Source organism: Microtus pennsylvanicus, chromosome 2 (genome assembly GCF_037038515.1).
Source record: "Microtus pennsylvanicus isolate mMicPen1 chromosome 2, mMicPen1.hap1, whole genome shotgun sequence".
Taxonomy (NCBI): domain Eukaryota; kingdom Metazoa; phylum Chordata; class Mammalia; order Rodentia; family Cricetidae; genus Microtus; species Microtus pennsylvanicus.
In genome coordinates, this window is record NC_134580.1 from 17,230,673 (window position 1) to 17,256,042 (window position 25,370).

General features: G+C 44.5%; 1 protein-coding gene across 3 annotated transcripts in view; it reads right to left on the bottom strand.

Moving 5' to 3' along the window:
- Positions 1 to 25,370, bottom strand: part of Brd1 (bromodomain containing 1) — a 48,253-nt gene that overhangs the window by 9,113 nt on the left and 13,770 nt on the right. The window contains exons 3-9 of one of the 3 annotated variants that reach the window (XR_012909598.1): positions 21,654 to 21,810; positions 16,565 to 16,696; positions 16,034 to 16,162; positions 15,254 to 15,566; positions 12,050 to 12,310; positions 5,502 to 5,812; positions 5,315 to 5,419 (exon numbers count right to left, since the gene is read on the bottom strand). Coding sequence is in view for 2 of the 3 variants with exons in the window: in XM_075960269.1 (XP_075816384.1) it covers positions 5,315 to 5,812; positions 12,050 to 12,310; positions 15,254 to 15,566; positions 16,034 to 16,162; positions 16,565 to 16,696; positions 21,654 to 21,810 (1,490 nt within the window). In the remaining variant the exon portion in view is untranslated. Of the gene's footprint in view, positions 1 to 5,314; positions 5,813 to 12,049; positions 12,311 to 15,253; positions 15,567 to 16,033; positions 16,163 to 16,564; positions 16,697 to 21,653; positions 21,811 to 25,370 lie in introns of all 3 variants that reach the window. The other 2 variants (XM_075960270.1, XM_075960269.1) reach the window with 2 other exon arrangements.

Sequence of the window (25,370 nt, forward strand, 5' to 3'; positions counted from 1 at the left end):
AATTCACCATGCATCCACTGAAATCTACTGCCATTCTGGAATAAGAAAGCAGAAATCTCCATTTCAGTCAGGATCAAAGGCACTGGGGTCACATGTACTAAAGGTCTATAGTTAAGACTGCTTGGGACTCACCGTTATCACTGAGAACCCAAAAAAACTTCACTCAGATGTGCAAATAAGTAACATCTCATGAACTCCATGGTTAACAGCCCACGGGTGACAAATAGTCTAGGAGAGCCCATATGGCCAACTGGGCAGCCTGGCAGAAAATGCCAAGTACACAACAAGGGCTCTGCACAGCAGCTACGTGGCGAGAGCTAGTGTCCTGCAGGGTCAACAGACTCTGCTGCCAATAGATGTGAGCCTTGAGGAGGTAGAAAGCTATTTCCACTCCATCCTGTGCACACATGTCACCTGGTACTGAGATGCTCACTGAGCAATCTCCTAGCACCAGAGGACACCATTCCATGACTAGCAATACAGGACTTCCAGTGAGCTCAAACAGGCACCAGAGTCTTTCACTAAACATGGCTAGGAAAAACTAAAATCTATAGTTATACAAACTCCCAAGAAGTGAAACAACTTTAGCATCAATCTTTACTTCCAGTGGCACATTAAAATGACTTCATGACTTCATAGAAAGCAGGTTTTATTGGGAACTCAAGTGATGACTCTGCGATTAAGAGCACTGCCTGCTCTTCCAGAGGACCGGGGTTTAATTCCTAGCACCCACATGGCAGCTCACAACTGTCTGTAACTCCAGTTCCAGGGCATCTGACATCCTCACACAGACATACATGAAGGAAAACACCAATGCACATAAAATAAAAATAATAGTAATTATCATTACTTTTAAAAAGAAAGAAACTGGGTTTTATTGAATTTTAAAATGTTATTATCAACTCATCAAAATAAGAGAGCATTGAAAAAAAGTTTCTATAAAATTACTGAGTACATGGGCTGGAGAGATGGCTCAGGAGTTAAGAGCTGCTCCTCCAGAGATCCTGAGTTAAATTCCTAGCAACCAGATGATGGCTCACAGCCATCTATAGTGGGATCTGAGGCCTTCTTCTGGCATAAAGGAGTACAAGCAGATGGAGGATTCATATGTATTAAATAAATAAATAAATGCTTAAAAAATTGCTGAGTACAAAATAACAAATTAGCTGGGCCTATTAGTACAGGCCTGTAATTGCAACTGAGGTAGGATGCTAAAGAGTTTTGGCCTAGTTAAGTTACTGGAAAGGTTCAAGGCCAGTCTGCTCAAAATGTTTAAAAAAGGGTCTGCAGGGTAAGTCAGTGAAAAGATGCTTGCTACACACGTCTGATGCCTCCTTGGGACTCACATGGCTGAGAGAATTTTCTGACCTACACACACATTCTGGCATGTATACAAACACAATAAATGTAAAAAAATAAAATAAAAAGGGCTCCATGGTAAACAACTTGCCACAAGGCCCTGGATTCAATCAATCTGCAGTACCTGTGCATGGGGGGGAGGGGGGATTCCCCAGCCTCACACACACAAAAGGCTGGGTGGTGGTGACACACATCTTTAATCTCAGCACTTAGGAGGCAGAGTTCAAGGTCAGCCTGGTCTACTAAGGAGTCCCAGGCCAGTCAGGCCAGGCCAGACCAGCCAGAATTTACACAGAGAAATCCTATATCAAAAAAAAAAAAAGGAAAGAAACAAAGAAAATTGTAAGGAGTTATTTTGCAACAAAAATCACAATTTCTTGTCTTTAGCAAGAAATTCTCTTCTGTGTGTAGCTTCAGTTCAGGAACCCAACAGACAGAGACAGGAAGAATGAAGGGATGTCAATAGTCCACTGACAATACCAAGCCAGCCTGTTCTTCTAAACTCTCTGACCTGACCACCTGGCAAGGCTCCAGAAAACAGAATTCACTGTCAGCAAGACCAATTGTTGTTCCCTGCTGACTACAATTTTCCTTAGTCGTGGTTTGAATGAGAATAGACCCCAAATAGATCCTATATTTGAATACTTGGTCCCAAGTTGGTAGAACTATTTGGGAAGAATTAGAGGTAGGAAGAGGCCTTGTAGGAGATGTGTCATTGGGGACAGGTTTTCAGGCTCAAAAGTCCAGGTCATCCCCAGTTAGCTCTCCCTTTCTCTATCTCATGCTTGCAGATCAGGTATTAGCTCTCAGCTAATTCCAGCACCATGATGGTGATGGACTCTAACCCTCTGGAACCATGAACAATAAATTAAATGCTTTCTTTTACAAGTTACTCTTTATAGCAAGAGGAAAGTAACTAAGAGAGAGCTGGGACCAGGAGTGGAGTATTCCTGTGACAGGCCTGACCATGCTGCTTGTTGAAATAATTCAGAAAACTTCAGGACTTTGGACAAGAAAAGGGGTTGAACATTGTAAGTAGGGCTTAATGGGCACCCTAGTTGAAGCTTGGAAGACAGTAGTACTGAGACCAATGTAGACTGCAGAGGCCCAGTTCAAGATGTTTCAGAAGGAAATAACATTAGCAACTGGGTTAAAGATCATTCTATGATATTTTGGCAAAGAATGTAGCTGCTTTTGTCCTTGTACTAAAACCAGCCTGAGACTAAATTAAAATGTAGAACTAAGTCTTGGGACAGAAATTTCACCTAACAATGACACTGTTATATAGCTTTTAGTAATCACTCTTATGTATGTCTACAACAAAAAAAGAGCAAGTGGGATAAAAAGAAAATACAGTTTGAAGAGAACAAGGACACCACAAAATTTAATGTTGGAGCCAAGGCTTATGTAGAAAGATAAGGAGAAATGGAATAAAGTGAGTGGTATCCTTAGGATGAGATTCTACTCAGCTAATCTACAACTTGTGGGGTTAAAAGGGGGGGAAGGCTAAGGATTTATCTGTTCCTAAAAAGCAACAACAAAACAAAGCTTATGCCAATGTTATTTGAGCAGGGAGAGGTTTCATCCCAAGCTGATGGCCTAATTTAGTTCTTCAGTTTGGTGGTTGACTTTAGTCTTGGAGGATACAAGAGTAAAGGAACCACGGACACTTCCTCTTCTGCTAAGGAAAGCCACTGAGATCAGGTGTGTGGCACAGAGGAATCCCTGCATGGGGAGGTCCAAAAAGAATAATGTGCGAAGCTGTAAAAGAGAGGCCTGGATTGTGTTGAAGCTCAAGAAGCTGAAGTTGCCCAAGTCATGGGATGTCTACCAAGGAGAGCTGCATACACAGAATGGAACCAGTCCATGAGAGAGATGTGTTTTGCAGTCAGTACAGCTGGAAGGCAAGGGCCATCTAATGCCTTTGACACTGCACATAGAACTATATGATTTGGCGTTTGCCCTGGTGGTTTTAAGGCTTGCTTTGGCCCAGTATATCCTCACTATACCCCCTTTCCTCTCTTTTAGGAAGTAATGTTAATGTGTGTTCTATACTATTATATGTTGAAAGTATGTGATCTGTTTATTTTGTTAAAATTAAGAGATTACCAAGAGTCTCAGAAGAAACTCTGGACCTCTAAACTGTTGACACTGTGAGACTATGGGGACTTTTTTGTTTGTTTGTTTGTTTTGTTTTTGTTTTTCAAGACAGGGTTTCTCTGTAGCTTTGGAGCCTGTCCTGGAACTAGCTCTTGTAGACCAGTCTGGCCTCGAACTCACAGAGATCCGCCTGCCTCTGCCTCACAAGTGCTGGGATTAAAGGCCTGCACCACCACCGCCCGGCCTATTTAGACTCCTGAAGTCGTACTAAATAGGACTAAATGCATTTTGCATTGTGCTATGGCCACAAGCCTATAGAGACCCAGGGAGTAGAATATAGTAATGAGAATGAGAATGCCCCTCGTAGGATCATATATTTGAATGTATAGTCCCCAGTTGGTCTGTTTGGGAAGAAATAGGTATGACCTTGTTGGAGGTGTGTCCCTGAGAGTGGATTTTTAGACTTCAAAAGTCCAGGCCATTTCCCAGTTAGAGTTCGCTCTCCTGTTTCCTGGCTCTCTCTCTCCTCTCCCCACTACTCTCAAGCTTACAAATCAAATGTAGGCTCTCAGCTAATCCTCTAACATCATGCCTGCCTGCTGTCATGCTCCCCGGCATGATGGTGATGATGGTGATGGACCCTAACCCTCTAAAACCATGAGCTACAATTCAATGCTTCCTTTTCTCTTCACAGCAATAGTAACTTAAGACACTTATCTAGGTGTTACAGGATGACAGAGAATAATAACCAAGCTTTAATCCAAGACCAAAACAAAAGTTTCTAACAGAAAGTAAATGCTGAAAATCTGATGCTGGTACCAAAAGGTCTAATGACAGTTAACTATTCAAGAACTATAACACCACCCTTTCACACTATTTTATCTGAGGGTCAGATAGAAGGCTGTGAGAAAGCCATGTCACATTATTCAAGCACAACACAAGGAATTTTCATGGAGATGGTATTGGTATAGGCACACATGGCAACTTCCTGGGAAATGAAACACATCTCAGCTTAATAGTAGGGCCTAGGTGATGGCTTAGTGGGTGAATTCTCTTGTTAACCCTGATGACCTGAGTTGAATCCCACATAGTGAAAGGAGATAACCAACCCCCCTCCTCATTTTCTCTAGATCTATTCAACCACCACTCCCAAGTGTGTGCACATTATAGCATGTCCCAACCCAACCAAATACAGAAATAAACTAATTCAGCATTTTTTTAAAGGTCTGTCTCCATTGGAAGGAAATAAGCTTAGCAGTAAATGAGAAATATTTTTTGAGTGTGATTATATCAGGCTTTAGTAGTACAATGCATATGTACTAAAAAGATTAAAAAAAACCTGGAGAAACATTAAAATATTCCTTAAGCCAATGTTGCAAAGTAATGAAATGACAGATTATTTTCATAGTACCCAACGGCCAAAGCAGTCTTCAGGAAGGAATGGTTCAGGTTCAAATCTAGGGCCCTGGGTTAGTGGGAACTGACCTCAGGAGACACTCACACACGCTGGGGTTACTAAGTGTCAGGTGTGACCATTGGCAGGTTACAGTCTACACACATACATGTACACAATATTAAAGGTACTCAACCAAACTACATTCAAAGTTGCACTTGATGTGTGAATAAACGCAGAAAAGGAGAAAGGGGACAAAGGAGGGGCAGGGCCAGCCATACCCAGCTGCTGTGCTGCCAAGAGGCTGAATGGCCACTGCCTGAAAACAGCTCACAGCTTTTGAAAGAGAATCCATGTTGTCTATCTTCATCTCTAGAAATGAGAATGCTTCAAAAACAAAAGCTCAGTACCATGGCTACATATGAACAGATCCCTGGAGAGGCAGCTGCCCCTGACATTTACCTGTATCCAGGCGCTTTCCCGGGGACTCCTCCTCCACTTCGGAGTCTCCACATGTGCTCCTCGACCTTTTCCTTGGCTGCAGTAGAGTCTCCAACCTCGGAAGGACTACAGACAAAAAGGTTTTGGTCCCTAGCTGAGGAGAAGTTGGCTGGGTTTCAGTGTTCTTGGCAGACTTTGGGGGGCTTACACTTTTCGATTTGCAGAAGAGAACAGAAGTGCGTCTGTTTACATCGCTTGATGGCTCCGCCACTGCGGAGGCCGCCGCCGCCGGCACATCGCCACTACTGGCGAGGGTGGGCTCTGGAGGGTGTCCGCTTACCAGTGCGCTCTGAGTGCAAGTGCTATGTGATTCATTATCAAATGTGACTCTTTTGAATAGTTTACTCTGCTCGGGGTTGAGTTCTACTGGTTTGAGGGTTGGTGGTTCTGAATTAGTCTCCGAGTTTGAAGGAAGAGGTAATGCATCTGATGGTTCAAGTTTAGGGGGAGATTTATCTCCTGAAAAAATTATAAATAAAGTGATTTTGAAAACTGAAGATTATAAAATCTATTATAAAACTTATATAAATGTGAAGTCCACCAAAACACTAATTCAATTAAGGAAACAGCATCGCACACAATGGTCTGCTGAGCAGTGAGCAGCCTGGGGCCGTCAGGTAACACTGTGTGTGTTTCTCTAACCAAAGACTGCGGGCCTGCTGTTCTAAGCCCAGGTGCACAAGTTACTTTCTGGAAAAAACTGTGAGAGAATATTTCTCACACAGCATTAAAACTCTCATCTGAGTTCAGGACAATTTCTGCATTAACATTCACTTACCTTGAGGAAAATTAAACAGTCACAGAACTAAGGGAGCCTTGAAAGCTTCCCACAGCACTTTATTCTGTACCACAAGGTGGCAAAGACAAAGAACCCAAATATTAAATTGTCTGACCAGGGCTAAGTCAAAGCCCAAAGTAGAGAGTGACTGGGGAGGACTCTTACGGAGCCAAGAGCAGCTCCCACTCCCGTGGAGCCTATAGTCTACCAGTGAGTCCCAACTCCACTCTCAAAGCTTAAAAATTATTTCAACCTTTTTAGAAAAGAGTTTACAAATTATAAACATGGGAGTGAAGAGCTGGCTCAGTGGTTAAGAGCGCTTGTTGCTCCTACAAGAGACCCAAGTTCAGTTCCCAGCATCCACATGGCAGCCAACAGCTATCTGTAACTCCAAGTTCAAGGAATCCAGCGCCCTCTTCTGGCCTCTGTGGCACCAGGCATGAATTTGGTGCCCTTACATGCAGGTAAAACACTTATACAGATAAAATAAAACTTAAGAAAAATTTACCAGCATGAACCAATATGGGCCTGACATCTTAATCTTAAATTCAAACTCCAGAGAGAAGTGTCTCCCTTTCTTCACACACACACACAAAAAAAGCTCAAGGAAAAGAATATGGCAGTGAAGCCCATGGTGTAAGGTTAGGCCCTGCTGGGCTAACTGATAAGGGTTCTTTCTGGACAGACTGATTCTGAGCATCTCCCTACAGGACATGATAGAAAACCAAGAGCATCGATTTAAACAATCCAAAGTAGCATACATTAATATTAATTAGTAGGTGTGGTTTTTATCTACAAACTTCCCACAAAACATTTGCACAATACTTTAAATTCAAAAGTCCCTTTGAAAATGAAAAGCTCCACAATTTACAAGCTGCATCTCTGGGTCACTTGAACTCAGAACAAACGTTCTAAGCCAAAGAAGTTCTCCTAAGAACCTCCAATCAGGAACACAAAGCTGAGAGTGACACCGGACAGAAAACAGCCACTCTTGCAAGTGAGGTGGCTTTGGGCTAAATGTGGGCATATGGAGCCTGTTAAAGGCGACTGGTGGAAGCACAACCTCAACAAAATGCCTGCTGTTTACGAGGTCTTTTGTTGAAAAGCTTTATCTGGGAGATAAGAGTGCATAAAACTCATGCCACAGGAGCCAAGAAATCTGTACTCAGAGATTAAAATTCTGATGAAATGGAAATGCTGAATCTTGAATCACTGGCATATTGGATGATGACAAAATTCTTCCTGCCCACTTTGTTAGGTTCATGAACCACTTTAAAAGCACAGAATTTGCACAGCACACAGGAACTGAGAAGATGGGGTTAGAAACAGTGCAGAGTCATGCATGGCACTCTTGGTACACATGAACGTGAAAACACTGACATTGGGTGGTATACAGGCTGGCATAGGACCATATGGCTAGGGCAGGTGACCACTTACTTTCAGTGCATAATTTGCCTCCTGCCTCCTCTTCCTCCTACCTGAGTCATCTTACACAGACTGAGATTTCCAATGTCCAATCCAGTCCTATGGCCTCTTCAGGGCCAAGACTAATGGGCAGCCTCAAAGCAGTACTAGACCAGCAGAGATCACACCATGCACCAGAGGGGCGTCCTTGCCCAGGGCTCCAGGTACTACTGCAGACCTGCCATCTATTTTCTCCACAGCTAAGAGGTAACAAAGACCTATTTTCTGCCCCCAGCTTAACTTTTGGAGTCAGTCACTACTGCCAAGACAACGGGTGAGCATGCCTGCCCTTGAGCACAAGGCCTCCAGCACATTCCATTACTCCCAACCAATGTCTAAATCAAAAGCTGCCTGCCCACAAGGAACTGCATGGCCAGGAACACTGATTTGTGGTCCCCTCCACACTCAAGCCATTTCTTCTCCCTGCTCTGTCCAGGTTCCCAACCACTGCCACACAGTTCACTGGCACACGCCTGGGGTGTTACAAAAAGAATCACACTGGATACAGGAGGCTACAAAGAGACCTAAGTGAAACACGATTTCCAGGAGCCATGGGGCCACGTGGACCACTAAAACTCTGTGATCCTCAGTCCCCTCACCACGCTGAGAACTAACAATACCTGAGATTGGCAGGTTCCTTGATGAGTGAACCCTCACACCAGCACCCTGGGCAGGGCAGCACCACAGCTAACACTCCCATCAGGTACCTCAGACAGAAATCTTAATGGAAGTCAATATACAAATGCAAAACATTTCATTTTCAAAACCACACCGTCTGCTAATAAATGGACGTTGCTTAACTACATGTTCCATTAACTTTCAGAATCGACACCTCACAACTCAAACATGAGTATGAATGTCAGTACTCAAAAGATCCCCAGCCAGAACTAACAACAGACAGCAGCAAGGCAAAAGCTACTCATCTTTTTCATACGCTGATCACACAGACATCTACTCAGGACCAGCTAGCTATTCCCTGTGTGACCATGATTCTCTACATACAAGGCCTCCGAGCCAATTGAATATCTCCACCAAAGCCACAGACAACTCCAAATACCACAGCAGAATATATGGAGACATTGCAACAAATGGCTAGAAACTGCACTCTCCCCACCAGCAATCTACCTCTTGTTCCCTTCCTCTACCAGCCCTGAAGGAGCAGCGTTTACACTGAGTTCAATGCTGACTGTACATGGGGTACACACAGCAGGAACAGCACATAACTAGCTATAAGCAGTGATGCCCTATTGAGGGTACTGATCTGGACCAGAGTCTTCAACAAAAAACACACCCTACACCTTAGCCATAGGCAAGATGTAAGCTCCACTCACCAGCACACAGACTTTGGTCTCCCGAAAGCTCCTAGTCAGTCCACTAAATCCCAATAAATATAAAGGTCTATGAGCTCAAGCTTGTCCCACGGGCTTATCATGACCCCATTCCATGTGCCCCTCAGCATTCAACTGGCTGGAACTCTTCAACCTGAAGGTCAGAATGGAAGGTCTCCTGACAAACAGCCTGCCCCTTGCACTAGCAAGCAGAGCACATCCACTGCCCAAGCCAACCAGGATCTATTTCCTTCCTCAGATGCTGGCTTTTTGGACTTGGTTCCCAACAGCTATACTGCTGTTTCCTCTAATGCAAACAACATAAATGTCATAAAACACAAAAGTGTTGTTTAATTACAATTTAAGCGAGACTGTTTATTTTACATTAAGGAATGCCTTCCTAAGTGTAAAAAAAAATCTATGGTCATTCTCTAAAAATAACAGATTTTCTCTTTCTAATTGGTCACAAGGTTTCTGGGCCCTATCTGGTCTGGAACTCATAATGTAAACCAGGTTGGCCTCTAAATTCATAGAGTTCTACCTGCCTCTGCCTCTTGAGGCCTGAAAATAGAGGCATTTATGACTGCACCCAACAATAACACTCTCTTTGAGAAGAATGTGCTGAACTATATAGTATTTTGACTTTGGGGTTCTATCCCAAGGCACATGGGACAATTTCATATTTCTGCTTCTGTTGTCCACAGCAACATTTATGCTCCCTGTTGCCTATCTGGAACTCAGTCTCTTTTAGGGGCCCTAAATTCTACCTCCACAGCTCTGCCTCAGAAAGACTGTCAGGCTGTTTCCTTCTCCATTCATCTTTCCTCTCAGCTAAAAGGAAAATGTTCTTTCTTTGAGTTTTAAACACAGGCCAAAGCAATCCTAGGCATTTGCTTCAGCAATCACTAATATGCCTCCTCTAAAGGGCCCCAACAGTACAAAGCACCAGATCTGGTCTTCAATGGCACTGCTGGCTCTTCCTCCGAGTTGAGGAACTTGAAGTAAAAATAAGACCCTTAGTCCTGTAAAACCAGCACCAATGAGGGAACTTTTGAGGGGAAAATGAAATCCTGCACACAGATATAAGGAGAGGTCAGGTTTCTCTTTCAAAAGCAAGCCACTGTATTATCAGTGAGCTGTCCTGCCAATAATCTTTCTCTTCAGATGACTATTCAGAACAAATAGTGCACAGATCACTGAGTGGCTGGACCACAGGGTCCTCCTCAGCCAGTTCTAGCAGTGGGAAGTGGAGCCTGCAAGGGCTACTATGGGAACCAGGCAACGGCATTATCTGTGACTCTCCAGAGTGCAAAGAACAGCATTATCTCATATGCATCTGTCTGTCAAAGGTCCCGTGAACAAATGTTACTTTTAAAAAAGCACAGATCCTCCAACAGAGGCAGAGGATTGGCATGTGCTAGTGATAAACCTTTCAGAGAGTATGGGAAAAGAAAATGTGTCACACACTGAAGACTAAAACCTTTACTGTGTGGACCCATCAAACCTGTTACCTAACGGCAAGGCAAAGGTTATATATGAAATTTACAATTGGACACACTGAAAGTAAATTCTACGGCCAGGAAAACTCAGGGACATTAGCTCTAACTTCTGCTGGCTGCCAAACACAACTGTATAAAAGAAGCAGCCAGAGAAAGGGCGGGTGCACTACAAGATTGTCAGGACAAAATGAAACTTGGTACAAACATACTGAAACTATGTCATTACAAGGAGCAGGTCAGAGCCACATCTACTGATGCAGACAGTAATACAGACCAAAATGCAAACTACAACTGCATCTGTCTTGGTTTTTGTTCGGTTTTTTTAGTTAGTTTTTGTTAAAGATATATTTATTTATTATTATGTAGACAGTGTTATGCCCACATGTACACCTGCATGCCAGAAGAGGGCATCAGATCTCATCATAGATGGTTGTGAACCATCATGTGGTTGCTGGGACGTGAACTCAGGACCTCTGGAAGAGCAGCCAAGTAAGTGCTCTTAATAGCTGAGCCATCTCTCCATCTGTCTTGTATAATGTTTTTCTATTCCTGTTTAGATGAGGTAGGAAAAAAACACAGGGAGATCACAAGCCAAACTGCTAACAACAGAGGCACAGGGAAGATCTTATTCTTCTTCCCATTTCATGGAACGAACATGTGGTGGCTGTGAGGCAAGTGGATTAAAGGGTGTAATGATTCTCTAAACTCCCCAACTAGATGTGCACGCACATGCTCATACACACACCTCCCTCTCTCTCTCTCTCTCCCTCTCTCTCTCTCTCTCTCTCTCTCTCTCTCACACACACACACACACACACACACACACACACACACACACACACACGGGCCTTCTTATCAAGTAGGTACCCCATAGGGCAGATGAATCTCTCCTGTATCTCCTTCCACCTCATCCTAACATCCCACCTGTCTGGTTCTTTCTCCAGATGTCACTCAATGCTGCTGGGACAAGATGGTGTCCACTGAAGGTGACTTACTGGGAAGGCCTCAAGCTGCTGAGGATGAGTCTGGGAGTAGGCCTTTGCCAAGAAGTACCTTAGTCTCCTTCCCGCTCCCAAGAGCCCAAAGCCCAAGGTTCGGGTGTACTCTGGAAACACTATTTTCTAAATGACTTCAGCAAGACAGCTTAAGGGTAGAGGTGTTCACAAGGCCTGCCACCTGAGTTCCATCCCCTGATCCTGTTAGCTGCCAGGAGAGAACCTGCTCACACTAGTGTCCTCTGACCTACACAAACAAAGTAAAAACAAAGTTAGGCTGTCTAATCATCCAATACTCTGCCTCCATTTACAAACTACAACAAAGACATTTCTTATTCCTACCATCTTCAACACAGTATCAGATCTAAACTATCCTTTTAAAAGTTTTTCAGGCTCAAGTTCAAGAAAATCTCATCTCATGCCTTAAGTTTGTAAACTAAGTGCTAAAATACAGCACAGACAGCACCCACCAGAACATCCTTTCAGAGAGCAACAAAAACCTGGAAGGAATAGCCAGTGATCAGAGTTCTGTAACCTTCAAAACTTACAAATTTATGGTTACTACAGAGTAACTCAGCCTGACAGAGGCACCCATGTCCACAGGTGTGGCCCTCCCACCTCATCACGCTTACCTTCCTCCCCTGTGTCTGGCCCCAGTGGAGCAGCATCGTCTTCAAAGCCTCCTGTACCTGCCCCTATGGATGGGGACTGGCTGTGCTGCTGGCTCAGCTTGTTTCGGAGAAGAGCAATCTCTCTTTTGAGCAGCTTTGCCCGTTTACTCCGTGAGCCGCTGGACTTCATGGAGCAGGTGAGGTCCAACTTGTCCAGTAGCTCTCTCAGCTGCTCCTCCAAGCCCATGTGGGCCCTGTTGGCTGGGTCCAGCAACCTGTCCACTGAACCAAAGAACAGACATCATTAATCACCTGACCCTTGGGTACCTCTAAGAATAACACACTGTTTTCAACTATCCTTTAGTCTTCCCATAGCCAAAGCTCCAGCTTCACATCTGATGTCACACACAGACTCCTCTACCCTCATTCTGAACCCGTAAGAAGGCTGTTGCCACAAGGAGAAAAAAAGACTCCTAAAAGAGAATTTCTCCTCCAGTCAGCTAGGACACAAAAGAATAGTGTAACCACAGCAGAGGATATACAGGTAACATATGTGGCCTATCCTGCAACAGGACCCAACTCAGTTCTGCTGTGTAGACAGCCCATTCTAAGTAAGGGGTACAAAGACTACCAGAAATGCATGAGACCCCCCAGCACAGAAAGAAGATGGACTGCCAACGGAAGAGACAGTATGCAAACATGCTGATGTAAACTGTTTCCATTATCACCAATGTCATCCTAGCTGGAGTACTCGCATATGAGTCACCACTGTCCATGGACATTAGGCTGTAGAGTCTACAGGTCTTCCCAAATTCTACCAACACTGACTACAGAAGTCCTCAAAACTTAAACCAGTAAAATGGCCAAAGAAAATTCTTTAAATTTTGTGAAGATAAAACCAAAAGCAGCACAGGGGATCTGCCCAGACCTGGTAGCTGGCCCAGGAACCAAGTCCAACTCAAGTGCCCTGTCTACAAGAACAAAACTAATCAGCATGGGAATATGAACAAAAGTCCCCCAATGGGCTGACTCAAGACTTACAGTTACACTATTTCTAGCAAAATCTCAAAGTTAATGCCTCAAATACATTCAAGTAAACAATTTTTTTTAATCTGAAGCACCAAAAATAAATAAATAAATAACAGAGTAATGTCCCAGCTTTTCAAGGCTCATTTCTTTCTGTTCTTTGGTTGTTGAGACAAGGTCTCACTATGTAGCCCAGGCTGTTCTCAAACTTGCAATCCTCCTTCCTCAACTTCCCTAGTACTACAATTTCGGTCATGAACTACCATGACCTGCTTGTCTGCTTCTTTTTCAATAGGACCAGTATCTTCATTATAGTAGGGCTCAGGACAGTGGCAGAGGTACCCAGAGCTGGCCTTATCATGGATCACCCTTTCTTTCTACTCCAATCATTGAGGAAGAAAGAGATTTGTACTATCCATTATTACTCTCCTCTTTGACAACAAGCCTGACATAGAAATTTATTTAGCAGTGGCAGAGTCAGTTTCCTGAAAGTGTCAACTTTGAGGCCTCCAAACACTGTCCATCTAGAGAACATGAAAATTGGAAGCTGTGGGGTCAAAGGCTCCCACATGTCACGGGATCCTCTGTTTTAAGGACAGCCAACACCACCCAGAGCTCAGTCACATCCCCAGAATCTACAAAAGGCAGAAGAGGCTGGAACACCAGCCTTGCCTCCCACACAGCCTGGAGAACAGAACACGGATGTATGTAAAGGACTAAGGGTCACTCTATAATCCTAGGGGCTATCAGACTCAGCTCCAACAGAGACTGTTGGAGGAACATCTCAGCATGAGATGGTTCTGATCTAGCATACTGAACCTAGCTAGGCTGCAGAGATCTGTTACCTTTTGTGTGTGTGTGTGTGTGTGTGTGTGTCTGTCTGTCTGTCTGTCTGTCTATTTTTCCAAGACAAAGCCTCATGTAACCCAGGCTAGCCTTAGTTCACTAGGCAGATGAGATGATCTTGAAATTCTAACCCTTGCACCACCATTTCCAGTTCTGTGCATGCTAGAAATGCGCTACTAGACCACAGGCTCCAGCATTCTTGTATTTATTTTCTAATTATACTTTTTGGACCAGTTTTGTTTTTTAGACAGGCAACTCACGCTAGCCTGGAAATCACTACAGTCCAGACTGGCCTTGAGCTTGTGGCAAACCTCCTACTTTAGCTTCCCGAGTGCTGTGACTACAGATGTGTACCACTACACACTATCTGGAATTCTATCTATCCTGTATGTCCCATGGGTGCCTAAGTACTGACAGACAGTCTCTCCAGACCAGACACAAAGGAGGCCAGAAGTCAGGAGACCTTCGAAGGCCCAGTGGAAAAGCAAAAGCAGAATCAGGACACAGTAACCAGCTGGATATAAAGAAGGAAAAGTACAGGAAAAACATAAAGTCAGTAAAATCCCATCATTTTCCTGGACAGGGAATAAAAGAAGAAAAAGGAGGTCAAAACAGGAACACAGGACTTCAGGCTTTGGTAACAATTTTAAATACAGGAAAAAATCATGTTCCAGGGTGGACCACCATTCCATATGGACATTCACCTACTGAATAAACAATTAAGGGGCAAAAGTTTACAAGAACTGATGAAGACCAGATGTAGTAATATATATCTTTAACCCCAAAGTCAGTCTGATACACATATTGAGTTCCTAGCCAGCTAAGGCTACCCAGTAAGACCTTGTCTCAAAAACAAAAACAAAAACACCCACGCTGCCTGATGAGCAACACAACAGCATGTGCCTGGTGGAGCCCAAAGTACAAGCTCACCCTGGAGTCCTGGAGGGTTAGGTCAAGCACTGATGACAGGCCCTCTATGAACACCCGCAGCATCCAAGAAAAAGGGTCAGAGGCAAAGCCAATGTTAGCTCCTGCTTCTATTCCTTTCAGCTGAAATACAACTACCAATAGCACCTTCTCACTATGAGACCTCCTCAGAAGCAAGGTCAGGCCTTCGGGTATGAATCCTCAACTATCTTGTCTTCACAGATCGATCATCTAGATGAGGACTCAACTAGACATGTTTCTTTGCAGTGGGTATGTGACATGTGGCAAGGCCCAAGCACACACACGAAGACAGGAAATGAAAGATCACCCTCAGTAGCATTTATGCTGGCTGCATAGTGGAATCTTAACTCTATAGTCTGAGAAAAAGCACCTGCCATCTTCCTGGATGCAGTGCTGGATTCTTACCTTCTTCCCAGGAGAAAGGCCGCCGAGGGGCTGCAACAGGTCGCTCAGGCAGATGCATTCCTGAGGCCTCTTCCAGGCCAATGCTGTCCACCTCACGCCGGGCCTGCCTCAAAACAACACCTCCCTGATCTCGCAGCCTCACTGCAGCTCTATAAAACACGGTGTCCTTGGCATTGTACTTCATGCAGTTATCTACAATGAGATTAAAATCCTCCTCAAACGCATGGAGGTTTTTATACCCTTGAGCTTCTAGCCTTTTCCTCATTGTGGCAAAGTCCATGGGGTGTTTAATGTGATCCAAATAATCTGGTACCTAATTTTAGAGAGGAAAATAAACACTTACAAACCAAAGGAAAATCAAAACATAGTGCATGCCATCTATACCAATCACACCTTATATACACAGCCGCCCCCCACCCCAGACTAATGTTACATAGCAACACTATGCCAATCCAAACTAAGCCCAATTTTTATAGGAACCTTCCCAATCTAGTTCTTTTAGCTACAAGTACATCAAGTGGAGTATCAGCAGAACTAACATCACCAATAGCTAAGTTCTGAGTAGAGCTTTTCACCTAGGCACTTTTAATGCTTTACAATAAAACATATCTTTTACAATTAAAATATTATCCATTAAATATTAAACAATGCATTCTTTAAATAATAATGCAAGTCAAGAATTCAAGCAACTTCTTTCCCGGTTACATGTTTACTAATTAAACAGCAGTACAGATCTTGAGTCACACTTGAGACTGAACAGTGAGCCACCGCAATACGTACCTCCTTTAGACTCACAGGCTGGGCAAAGATTTTTGCAGGGTCCTTCTCCTGAAGCTGTTCCAGGACTGAGCGTAGCAGCACAGTCAGTGGTGTCAATCGGAGCTCCATAGCCATCTGCTCCACCTTCACCTGGCAACAAGAGCACACACAGTCTCAGAACGATTGTGGATACACACCTCTCTTGGAGACCATGGCACCTCACATATTGCACAGTCACAGAACCAACACCCCAACCATCAGCACACAGCAGCCTACATGCAGGCCACCACCCTACCCCAAAGCGACTGTCTCTGTGCAAGGACATGTGCTTCTTCCAAGGCAGAGGTTTCCTTTAAGGCCCTTGCAAATTTAGGAGCGGCCACCCAAAAATGGTACCACAAAGATACCATGGGACCAACTATAGAATAGGGATGTGCTGTGGGGCAAGGGCAGCAGTACAAAGTCAGCAGATACACAAGGGTCACTCTAGAGCATCTCCAGGAGCATTCTACGACAGCAGCCCTGGAGGCTGGCAGACCCCAAGGGCCTTACCTGCTCACGTTTGAGTTTCTCCCGCTTGCGCAGCAGCTCTATTAGCAGGCGTGCACGTTCTAGATCATGTCGCAGCCGCTGCCAGTACTTTAGCTTCTCTTTGGCAGCTTTCATCTCTTCGTCATTTTCTCTCTAAAAAGATTAAATAAAACTTCCCATCAGTCAAGCCTAGAGATTCTTCCTACCAGGGATCTAAAAAGCTCACACAGGTTAAGACTAAAAGGGTTACCTGAGGCCTATTCTCTTTCAAGAGTCCCTGTGAATGTGCTGTAACTAAGGTACAAAAGGGTCCAATATGGTCCATGGCACCAGGGATTCTTGGCTTGATCTCTGGGGAAGGGAGTATTGGAAGGAGCACAAGAAAGGAGAGGAGGTATACAATACAAGGCTGAACTATCCTGACTGGCAATGGAATATTACACAGGCTCAGTTCTGGGCTCAGCAGGAAAGGTGTAGGCATCACTTCTAACCCCTTAGAGACAAGAATGGGCACTGCAGTCACCAGTCACACTTCTGTCTTCTCAGGTGACAGAGCAGGATACCAGAGAGAACATGTCTTGACCTTGTCCTAACTTAGCTAGCAACCAGCACAGCCCCTCTCTACCCAAGTCATCAAAACCCAAATGCAGCACTGAAAAGCCAGGAGACACAGTGGTAGGAAAGCAGTCTGATACACAGAGGTCAATGCTGGAGCTGCTCAGACTTCTAAGTAGGGTAAGAAGCCAAAACAGCCCACAATAGTCCAGGGGCGTAGTAGAGCCCGCAAGGCCAGAGTGTCCAAAAGGTACCCTTACAGGAACAAGAGCCACTGCCACAGAGAAAGCACATATCCCTTAATAGTAATCAAGGAACCCCAAGCAAGATCAGAGCCCTATTTATAAAGATTTTCCAGCCACTTTCCAGGAAAGTCAACATGCCACATACTCTCAGTATCCCATGCTTCTTGTTCAACCAAGATCCCCAGAGCTCTGTTCCCCAATCCAGATCTCACTTTCAGGCTATCCATATTCCCCTTTCTGCCACCCCAGAGTGAGCCTGTCCAAGACCCCTGGTCCTCATGCAAGACCACAGTGGTCATTATCCAAAACTAATACTCTACTCTCTGCTCTATGAGACCTCCTCCCTGACCCCAGGATAGAAGGTGGAGAATGCCTACTCCAGAAGTCTGTCCTGCACTGCTGCTGGACAGCAACCCAGAAGTACCCACATCTGCCGGCCAGAAACAAAGTGATGCCATACAGCTGCAGGTACAGGCCACAGACATGAGACCCTTCTCTCTCCAAATGGCTTTGCTTTTCATGGCCCATCCTCAGATGGTATCACAGCAGAGACTCTGTAACCCAGGCTACCAGCACACTGGTCAAGGATGTAGGGTATCTGGACAGTGTTACCACCCAAACCGTATGGACAGCCACTCATCTCATCATGGTATGAAAACAATGGCACAGGATGTTTGGAGCATGATCTGTCTCCACCCACATACTTCAGTGCCCACAGCAGTGAAGAACTGCAGGGTATACCTGGTATTACTGAAAATTTTTAAGCATTTAGTTGGGGTTGATGACAGCGTCATCCATGTATACACAAAGTCAGTAAATACATGGAAAGGAGAATCAAAAACCAAATGCCACCAGGTGTGACAGTGCATACCCTTAATTTCAACTCTCAGAAGGCAGAAGCAGGCACAAGCAGAGTGTTGTGAGTTCAAGGCCAGCCTATTCTACACTGTAAGTTCCTAGACAACCCTGCCCCAAAACAAACAAAAAAAAGAAAACAAATATCCTAACAACATCCAGGCAACTTCTTGCCTACTAGTTGGAAACAGACTTTAAGTAACCAAAAGGACATTTGGCCTGGCAACCCCTGTGAAGCAAAGGAAATCTCCAGATTACTGATAGACCTATGCTTGTATATTTAAGGACATTCAAAATGCAGTGGTTTTTTTTTCATGGATTGGTTTTAATCTTAAAAGGTACCCGTACTCCACATACTACAGGGTCATGAAAAATTGAGCCTGTATACATATCACTCATCTAAAAAAACCCAGCTTGCTTGATGCTGCTCTGCAGAAGTCTATTTTTCTACAAAGAAGTCAATGACAAGAGGTTAGAAGTAGAGTGGTTTCTGAAAAGGGGAAGTCCAGAAGTGGTCACCCACTGCCAAGAAGAAACACATGCACTCCAGTGTGTCCATTCCCAACACACGCCAAGATCCAGGTACCAGGATGAGGGAAGATGACCAGACCCAACCCTATAACAAGGACCAGTTCAGCAGTCAGGCCAACACCCACCATACTGGGGGAACAGGTCAGCTCATATGTGAAGCACAGGCAGCTAGGCTTAGCCAAGTCAGACTTGTCAGAGTCCCAGACCTACAGGGTGTTATGAGCAGGATGGTGGAAGTAGAGGCCCCAAGGAGTTAATGGGGCAGGCAAAGAGGAAACAAAACAAAAGAGCCAGAAACTGTTTGGCCACCCTAAAGAGTCATCCTAAACTACCTCCTACCATAGCACCGCTTCAGCAGATGGCACAAGATCAGAGCCTATCTTTTCTACCAGACCAATGTGTCTTTTCTGCACACACCTAGGGAAGCCTCTCTAATGGCAACACTCGTAATCTCAGGTATAACACTATGAACTCAGTGATATCTCTCAGAGTGGCTCATTCTATTCTACTGTCCCTCAACCCCATCGCCCAAAATGTCAGTCTGGTAGCAAAGAGGTCTAACAGTCTTCTCCCAAAGTCTGGCTGAGCACAGACAACCAAAACCAACAGAAAATCAAATTCTAACATCACTTATTTCTAATTAAAAAGTTATCAAGGGCTAAGATGGAGCATGTGCTTTGCTCCAATGGCAAGGTTCAGGCCATTTAAAAAAAAAAAGAGCCAGGCAGTGGTGGCGCACGCCTTTAATCCCAGCACTCGGGAGGCAGAGGCAGGCAGATCTCTGTGAGTTCGAGACCAGCCTGGTATACAAGAGCTAGTTCCAGGACAGGCTCCAAAACCACAGAGAAACCCTGTCTCGAAAAACCAAGAGAGAGAGAGAGAGAGAGAGAGAGAGAGAGAGAGAGAGAGAGAGAGAGAGCGAGAGAGAGCGAGAGAGCGAGCGACATCAAGCCTTAATCAACAAAGTGGGTATGGTTTACAGCCTTTGGCATCATGTCCCGTCTGATCCAACACTGCACAACAGGCCCTTCTGCCATGGGTAATGCCTTCTACTTCCCTTTTTGGTGATTCTAGAATGCCCTAGCCCAGGAACACCACGTGACTTGTATTCACAAATTGCTCCCCCTCTCTGATGGCCTCAATGTCCTCTACAAAAAGGGATAGCTGGCAGCAAATACTCTTCTTCACAGACCTGCCTCTAAAAGGATGAGTCTAAATGAGTACAGCACTGGACAGCTTTCTGGAGTACATGGGATGACCCTCTGGAGGGCTGTCTTTGCCACCTTGCCTTATCACACTCCTCTTTCTTCCTATAACCCTTTCTTCCTCCATCTCTCTATACAAGTCACCCACAGGCCTTCTGGCAACCCATGTTTGTCGTTATAAGCTCCCATGCATACAACAAAGAAGAACCCAACAGCTGTACGTCCCACTACTGTATTGATGGCATTTCATTCTTATTGACAATCTACCAAAAACACTCCTCTGTGGTTCGTGCTTAGCTTATTTAGAGAGTATTCCCTAGCTCAAGACAACACATGAGGTCTGGATCTCCTTGTCTCTCCACATCTTATTCCCAACACTGTTACCATCGCATAAGCAAAGACCAAAAGCAGTGCCCAGTTTTCATAAACACTCCCCCACTTCATGACTAATATCCCTAAGACCTTCTTCCCCTCTAGTACCCAGGACAAGCAGACATGCTGGGAACTGACAGTGGAGCTGTGCTCTGAGAGAACAGCAGCATCTCAACAACAAGTGAGGTAAAGAACACGGTTGATTCACTCAACAACCAAAACAGTCTCGATGTGCTAGGCACTTCAAAACTTGGTGATCCCATGATAGTCCTCAGATGGGGCAGCTTCTTAAAACCCGGTAGTCTCCAAGGAGGCAAGTGTCCCCAATGACTAGATACAGTTGGTCTACAGAATCTAACAGAGAAGACCTGACACTTGGGAGGCCCTGGATTGCCCCTTCCATTCAGATCAGACCTACAGTCCAGCAAGTCTTAGATCCCAGAAGAGTGACACTTGGCCACTTGCAGATATGGGCATCTAATTCACACAGCAGGACTCTAGTACCACAGCTCATCTGACAGCCCTAAGCTCATTCCACAGTAGTGCCTGTGACAACCTTGGGGACTCAACAGGATTCTACAGACTTAACTTCCATTAAAGCTGGCTGATATTTTACAGATATAAAGATTAGCCCTTCCCATGAGTAGCAGTAGAGGCCACCAGACATGTTTATTTGGGCAATGTAGAGAGGAACAGTATGTGTGACATCCACAGAAGATAATTCTTTCCTCTTTAAGATAAACGGACAAGTTTGTTTAATTTTGTTCTTTTAAAAAGTCACTTCCTTGGGAGCTGGAGAGATGGCTCAGTAGTTAAAAGCACTGGCTGCTCTTCCAGAGGACCCAGGTTCAATTCCCACCACTCACATGGAAGCTCACAACTGTCTATAACTCCAGGACCCACCACTCTCACACAGACAAACACGTAAACAAAATACCAATACACATAAAAATAAAACTAAAAGAAATTTAAAAGTCACCTCCTCAACTCCTCTCCTCCTCCTTGCTATGATTAATGCTAAGCCAACGATATACTCAAGGCCCAGCACATAGATCCCCACCCATCAGGTCCAGGCTGTCATCAGGCCTCCCTCTCCAGCTTCTCTGGCAAGTCCCTTCTCTCCTTGGAACTGGCAGTCTTAGACATAGAGCAGACACCCATCAGCGAATGCAAGAGTAGGGAAGGAAGCACAACTCAACACTGAGCTCACGCCATACTCTGCAGCTTAGCAGCTCAAAGCCCAGCGGTCAGGGGTCAGCACCACATCCAACCTGAAGGGACAGTGTTTGATCAGTGTGTTAGGAGGCAAGTGGCACTGAAAGGTGGATGAGGGCAATGTGCACGTACCTGCTGCGTGTTTCTCTGGGACTGCAGGCTGGACTGGAGCCGCCGCAGCAGGGGAGCACCATTCCTAGACAGCCTTTTGAGTAACCAGTAGCTGTGGGCTCGCTCCACAAACTGCTTCTTCCGCTGAATGGCCACCTGATTCGCAATCCTATTTAATCTAAAACATGGAAAAACTCAGAGTTTAGCTTTGAAAAGCATATTTTAAGTGTGTTTGCATTTAGAAAACTAGACAGGACGTTACTTTAGTAACACTGCAGGTCTCTCCCTGAGTCTTGACACATAGTATCTATGGCCCTGTACTATGAAAACAGTTCATAACCTTCAGCTATCTGGAGATTTCATCCACCAAAATAGTCATCAGGTCAAATGTCCAAAAAGAAACACAGCTGACCAAACTTTCAACACGTTGATCCTCTGTGTGGTGTCCTATCTACACGCAGACAGAGCAGTGTTGACCACTGTCAGCTAAGATGCTCATGGCTGGACTCTGAGGTCACAGCTTGCTCTCACAGGTGGCACTACCGGCCCTGGTCCCACTCCTACCTGAAGCAGAGCAGCCCACCAGCTCAGGCTGGAAACACAGTCTGTTCCCAATAAATGACAACCATCTTCTGAGACACCTCATCCTTCGGGGACTAGAAATACAAAGCTGTGTAAACCTCCGCAGCAGGGGACTAAACCATCAAGCCTTTGAAGGCCAGCCAGAGAGCTTCTCTGTTCCTTTCCACCATTACTTTCGAAGAGCTCAGTGCGCCTCACAAGAGCATTGGAAAACAATCTCCACCAAACTCACGATTTCAACAGTACAAAATTACAAAAGGCCACAAGGTGTTCCTTCATTGTGCATTACACAACAAAATTTTAGAACTGACATTAAAAGCTTCTAAGTTCACTTTAAAAATAAAAAAAAAAAAAAGAATCAAATTAAGTTTTACAGAACAATCAAGGACCACTACTACCAGGTAGAAACCCAGATCTGCAAAGCTGGCTTCCTCTTGAGAATGCTGCAAATCCAGAGGCTGCGGTCTCCTGCCAGAGCCCTGCTAGCTCTACTACCCCCTACAGCCCTGCATGTTCAGTAGGGGTGGGTCTGGCACCGAGACCATGCAAAAAGCCTATCTCCAATGACAAACCCACCAAATGATGGTGAGAGAAAAGCACAACAGAAGGCAAGTGACAGACACCTGAAGATGTATCAAAGTCCACAAGAAACTATGTCCAGGCCTGGTCACTTCGTAAGCAGCTTTTCTGGGTAGTTTTTGTTTTCACCACTTGGACCGAGGCATAACATCTATATAGTATACTATATAAATTCCAGCAACATGTAAAGGACAGAGGGCTTTAACATGGAAATAATGTTAAATATTACACTTAGGGTTATACATGAGGCAGTACATATATTTTTTTTCGTTGGGGGAGGGCGGTTGTTTTTCATGATGGTTTCTCTGTGTAGTCCTGGCTGTCCTGGAACGCACTCTGTAGACCAGGCTGGCTTTGAACTCAGAGATCCACCGGCCTCTATCTTCAAGTGCTGGGATTAAAGGTGTGTGCACCACCACCATCCAGCTCAGGGACAAGAAATTTTTTTAACAATTAAAACCCCCCAAAAAATGCTGGTTAGCAATTTGTTTTAATAAAGAAAGACTCCAATCTCATTAAAAAAAAAAATCCAGCCAGGCATTGGTGGCGCACATCTTTAATCCGAGCACTAACATTTGGGAGATACAGGTGAGAGGATCTCTGTGAATTTGAGGTCAGCCTGGTCTACCGAGTGAGTGCCAGAACAGGCTACAAAGCTACACAGAGAAACCCTGTCTCAAGAAAAAATAAAATTAAAAAAATAAAAATAAAAATCCATCTTTTCTCTAGTGCAAAAATTTGGAAAAATGAGAACAGTTTGCAGGTTGTAAACAAAACTGTTAAATACATAAAATTATACTGAAAATGTGCCCTACAGGTATGCATGCAAACACCATCTGCAGAGCCTGCCTCACCTCTGGCGAGCAACCATGTGCCTTGGAGAAAAAGATGGGCAAAAGGCACAGTACTATAAGCCCACCAGAAACAGACCAGTCAAAAGCAAGTATGTCTACTTCTTCATCCCACACTCATTAAGCTCCAAGGCCAACTAACTACTAATTCAGAGAAAGCACAAGGGAGAAGAACAGGCCATCAAACAAGTCAGGCATGAGACCCACAGCACAGAGGAACCTGGAAGGAGACGTGACCAAATGGACCCCTAGAAGGAAAGAGGTGCTACTCCACTATAATTTGTCCCAGATCTCTGGTGTGATACTGGTACCCAAAAGGGAGACCTAAGGCTAACCACTCCCTGTGCTTTGGCTTCCTATCTTACCATGTCATTTCTACTTCCCACACATGCTCCTGCCATGATGCCATTGCTCTGATGTGATTCAGCCAGAGAATAAATTGATGTGATGCCCAATCTTGCCCTTTCAGCTCCCCAAACTGTGATCTCAAAAACTTTTCTTAACAGAGTACCCAACCTTGTCTATTTAGTTTTTGTAACTAAAACGGATACAGGTACTCCATCAAAGGCACAAGTAAAGCAGGATTTCTAGTGGAAAGCTCCTGAGGCGAGCCCTACAAGTCAGAGAGCACTCAGTCCCTGAAGATGGAAAGGAGCTGTGCAGGCAGGGGCTGCAATACGCAGTCTCATGTGACACAGAGTAGTTACAAGAGCGTTTACTTATTAACCACACATCTGACCTGTGAACTTTTTGAAATTGTAGTCTTATTTAAAAACTTTAAATGTTGGCAAGAATACACTCAAAGAGTTCCTCAAGCCTTCCTGAATATAGCTAATAAACAAAAAAAATGCAAGAGAAAAATCTCAGTAGACCCATTTTTGCTGAAAAGTTTGAAGAAAATGTTTGCAAAATGAAGATGGCAAGTGACTCACATACCCTAACCTTTGGAGGAGTAGGTTTTGCCCACTTTTTTAGCTAGAAAAATCCTGGCCCTAAAGTGGAAGTCAGCTGATGACAACGAGCTTGAGCCTTCTAAGGAGGCTGTTTTTATATAGTCTACTCATAGCTGTGACCAGGATTTCTAGCACCTTAGTAAATAAAAGCAAAAACCAGGAAGAGGGGCTGGAGAGGTGGCTCAGTGGTTAAGAGCATTGCCTGCTCTTCCAAAGGTCCTGAGTTCAATTCCCAGCAACCACATGGTGGCTCACAACCATCTGTAATGGGGTCTGGTGCCCTCTTCTGGCCTGCAGACATACACACAGACAGAATATTGTATACATAATAAATAAATATTAAAAAAAAAAAAGAGTGTAAAAAACCAGGAAGAAAGCAGGGCATGTAGACACACCTGTCATCTAGCACTCAAGACTCTGAAGCAGAAGGATGGAGAGCTTGAGGTCAGCCCAGGCTACACACAAAGACTATCTCAAAAAGTAAAAATGAAAACAGCAAGAGAATTAAATTAAATTAATCTCATTCTAACACTAATAGTCATCCATGGAAATAACTAGTTTTTTAAAGCTACATTGACACCAGGCATGGTGGCACACCCCTTTAGCCCCAGCACTCAGGAGGCAGAAGCAGACAGATTTCTGAGTTCGAGGCCAGCATGGTCTACAGTGAGTTGCAGAACAGCTGGGATACATAGTGAGACTGGTTTTTGTTTAGTTTGCTTTTTTAAAGTCCTACATAAACATCAGAGCAGGTTGTATAGCATCAACTAGTC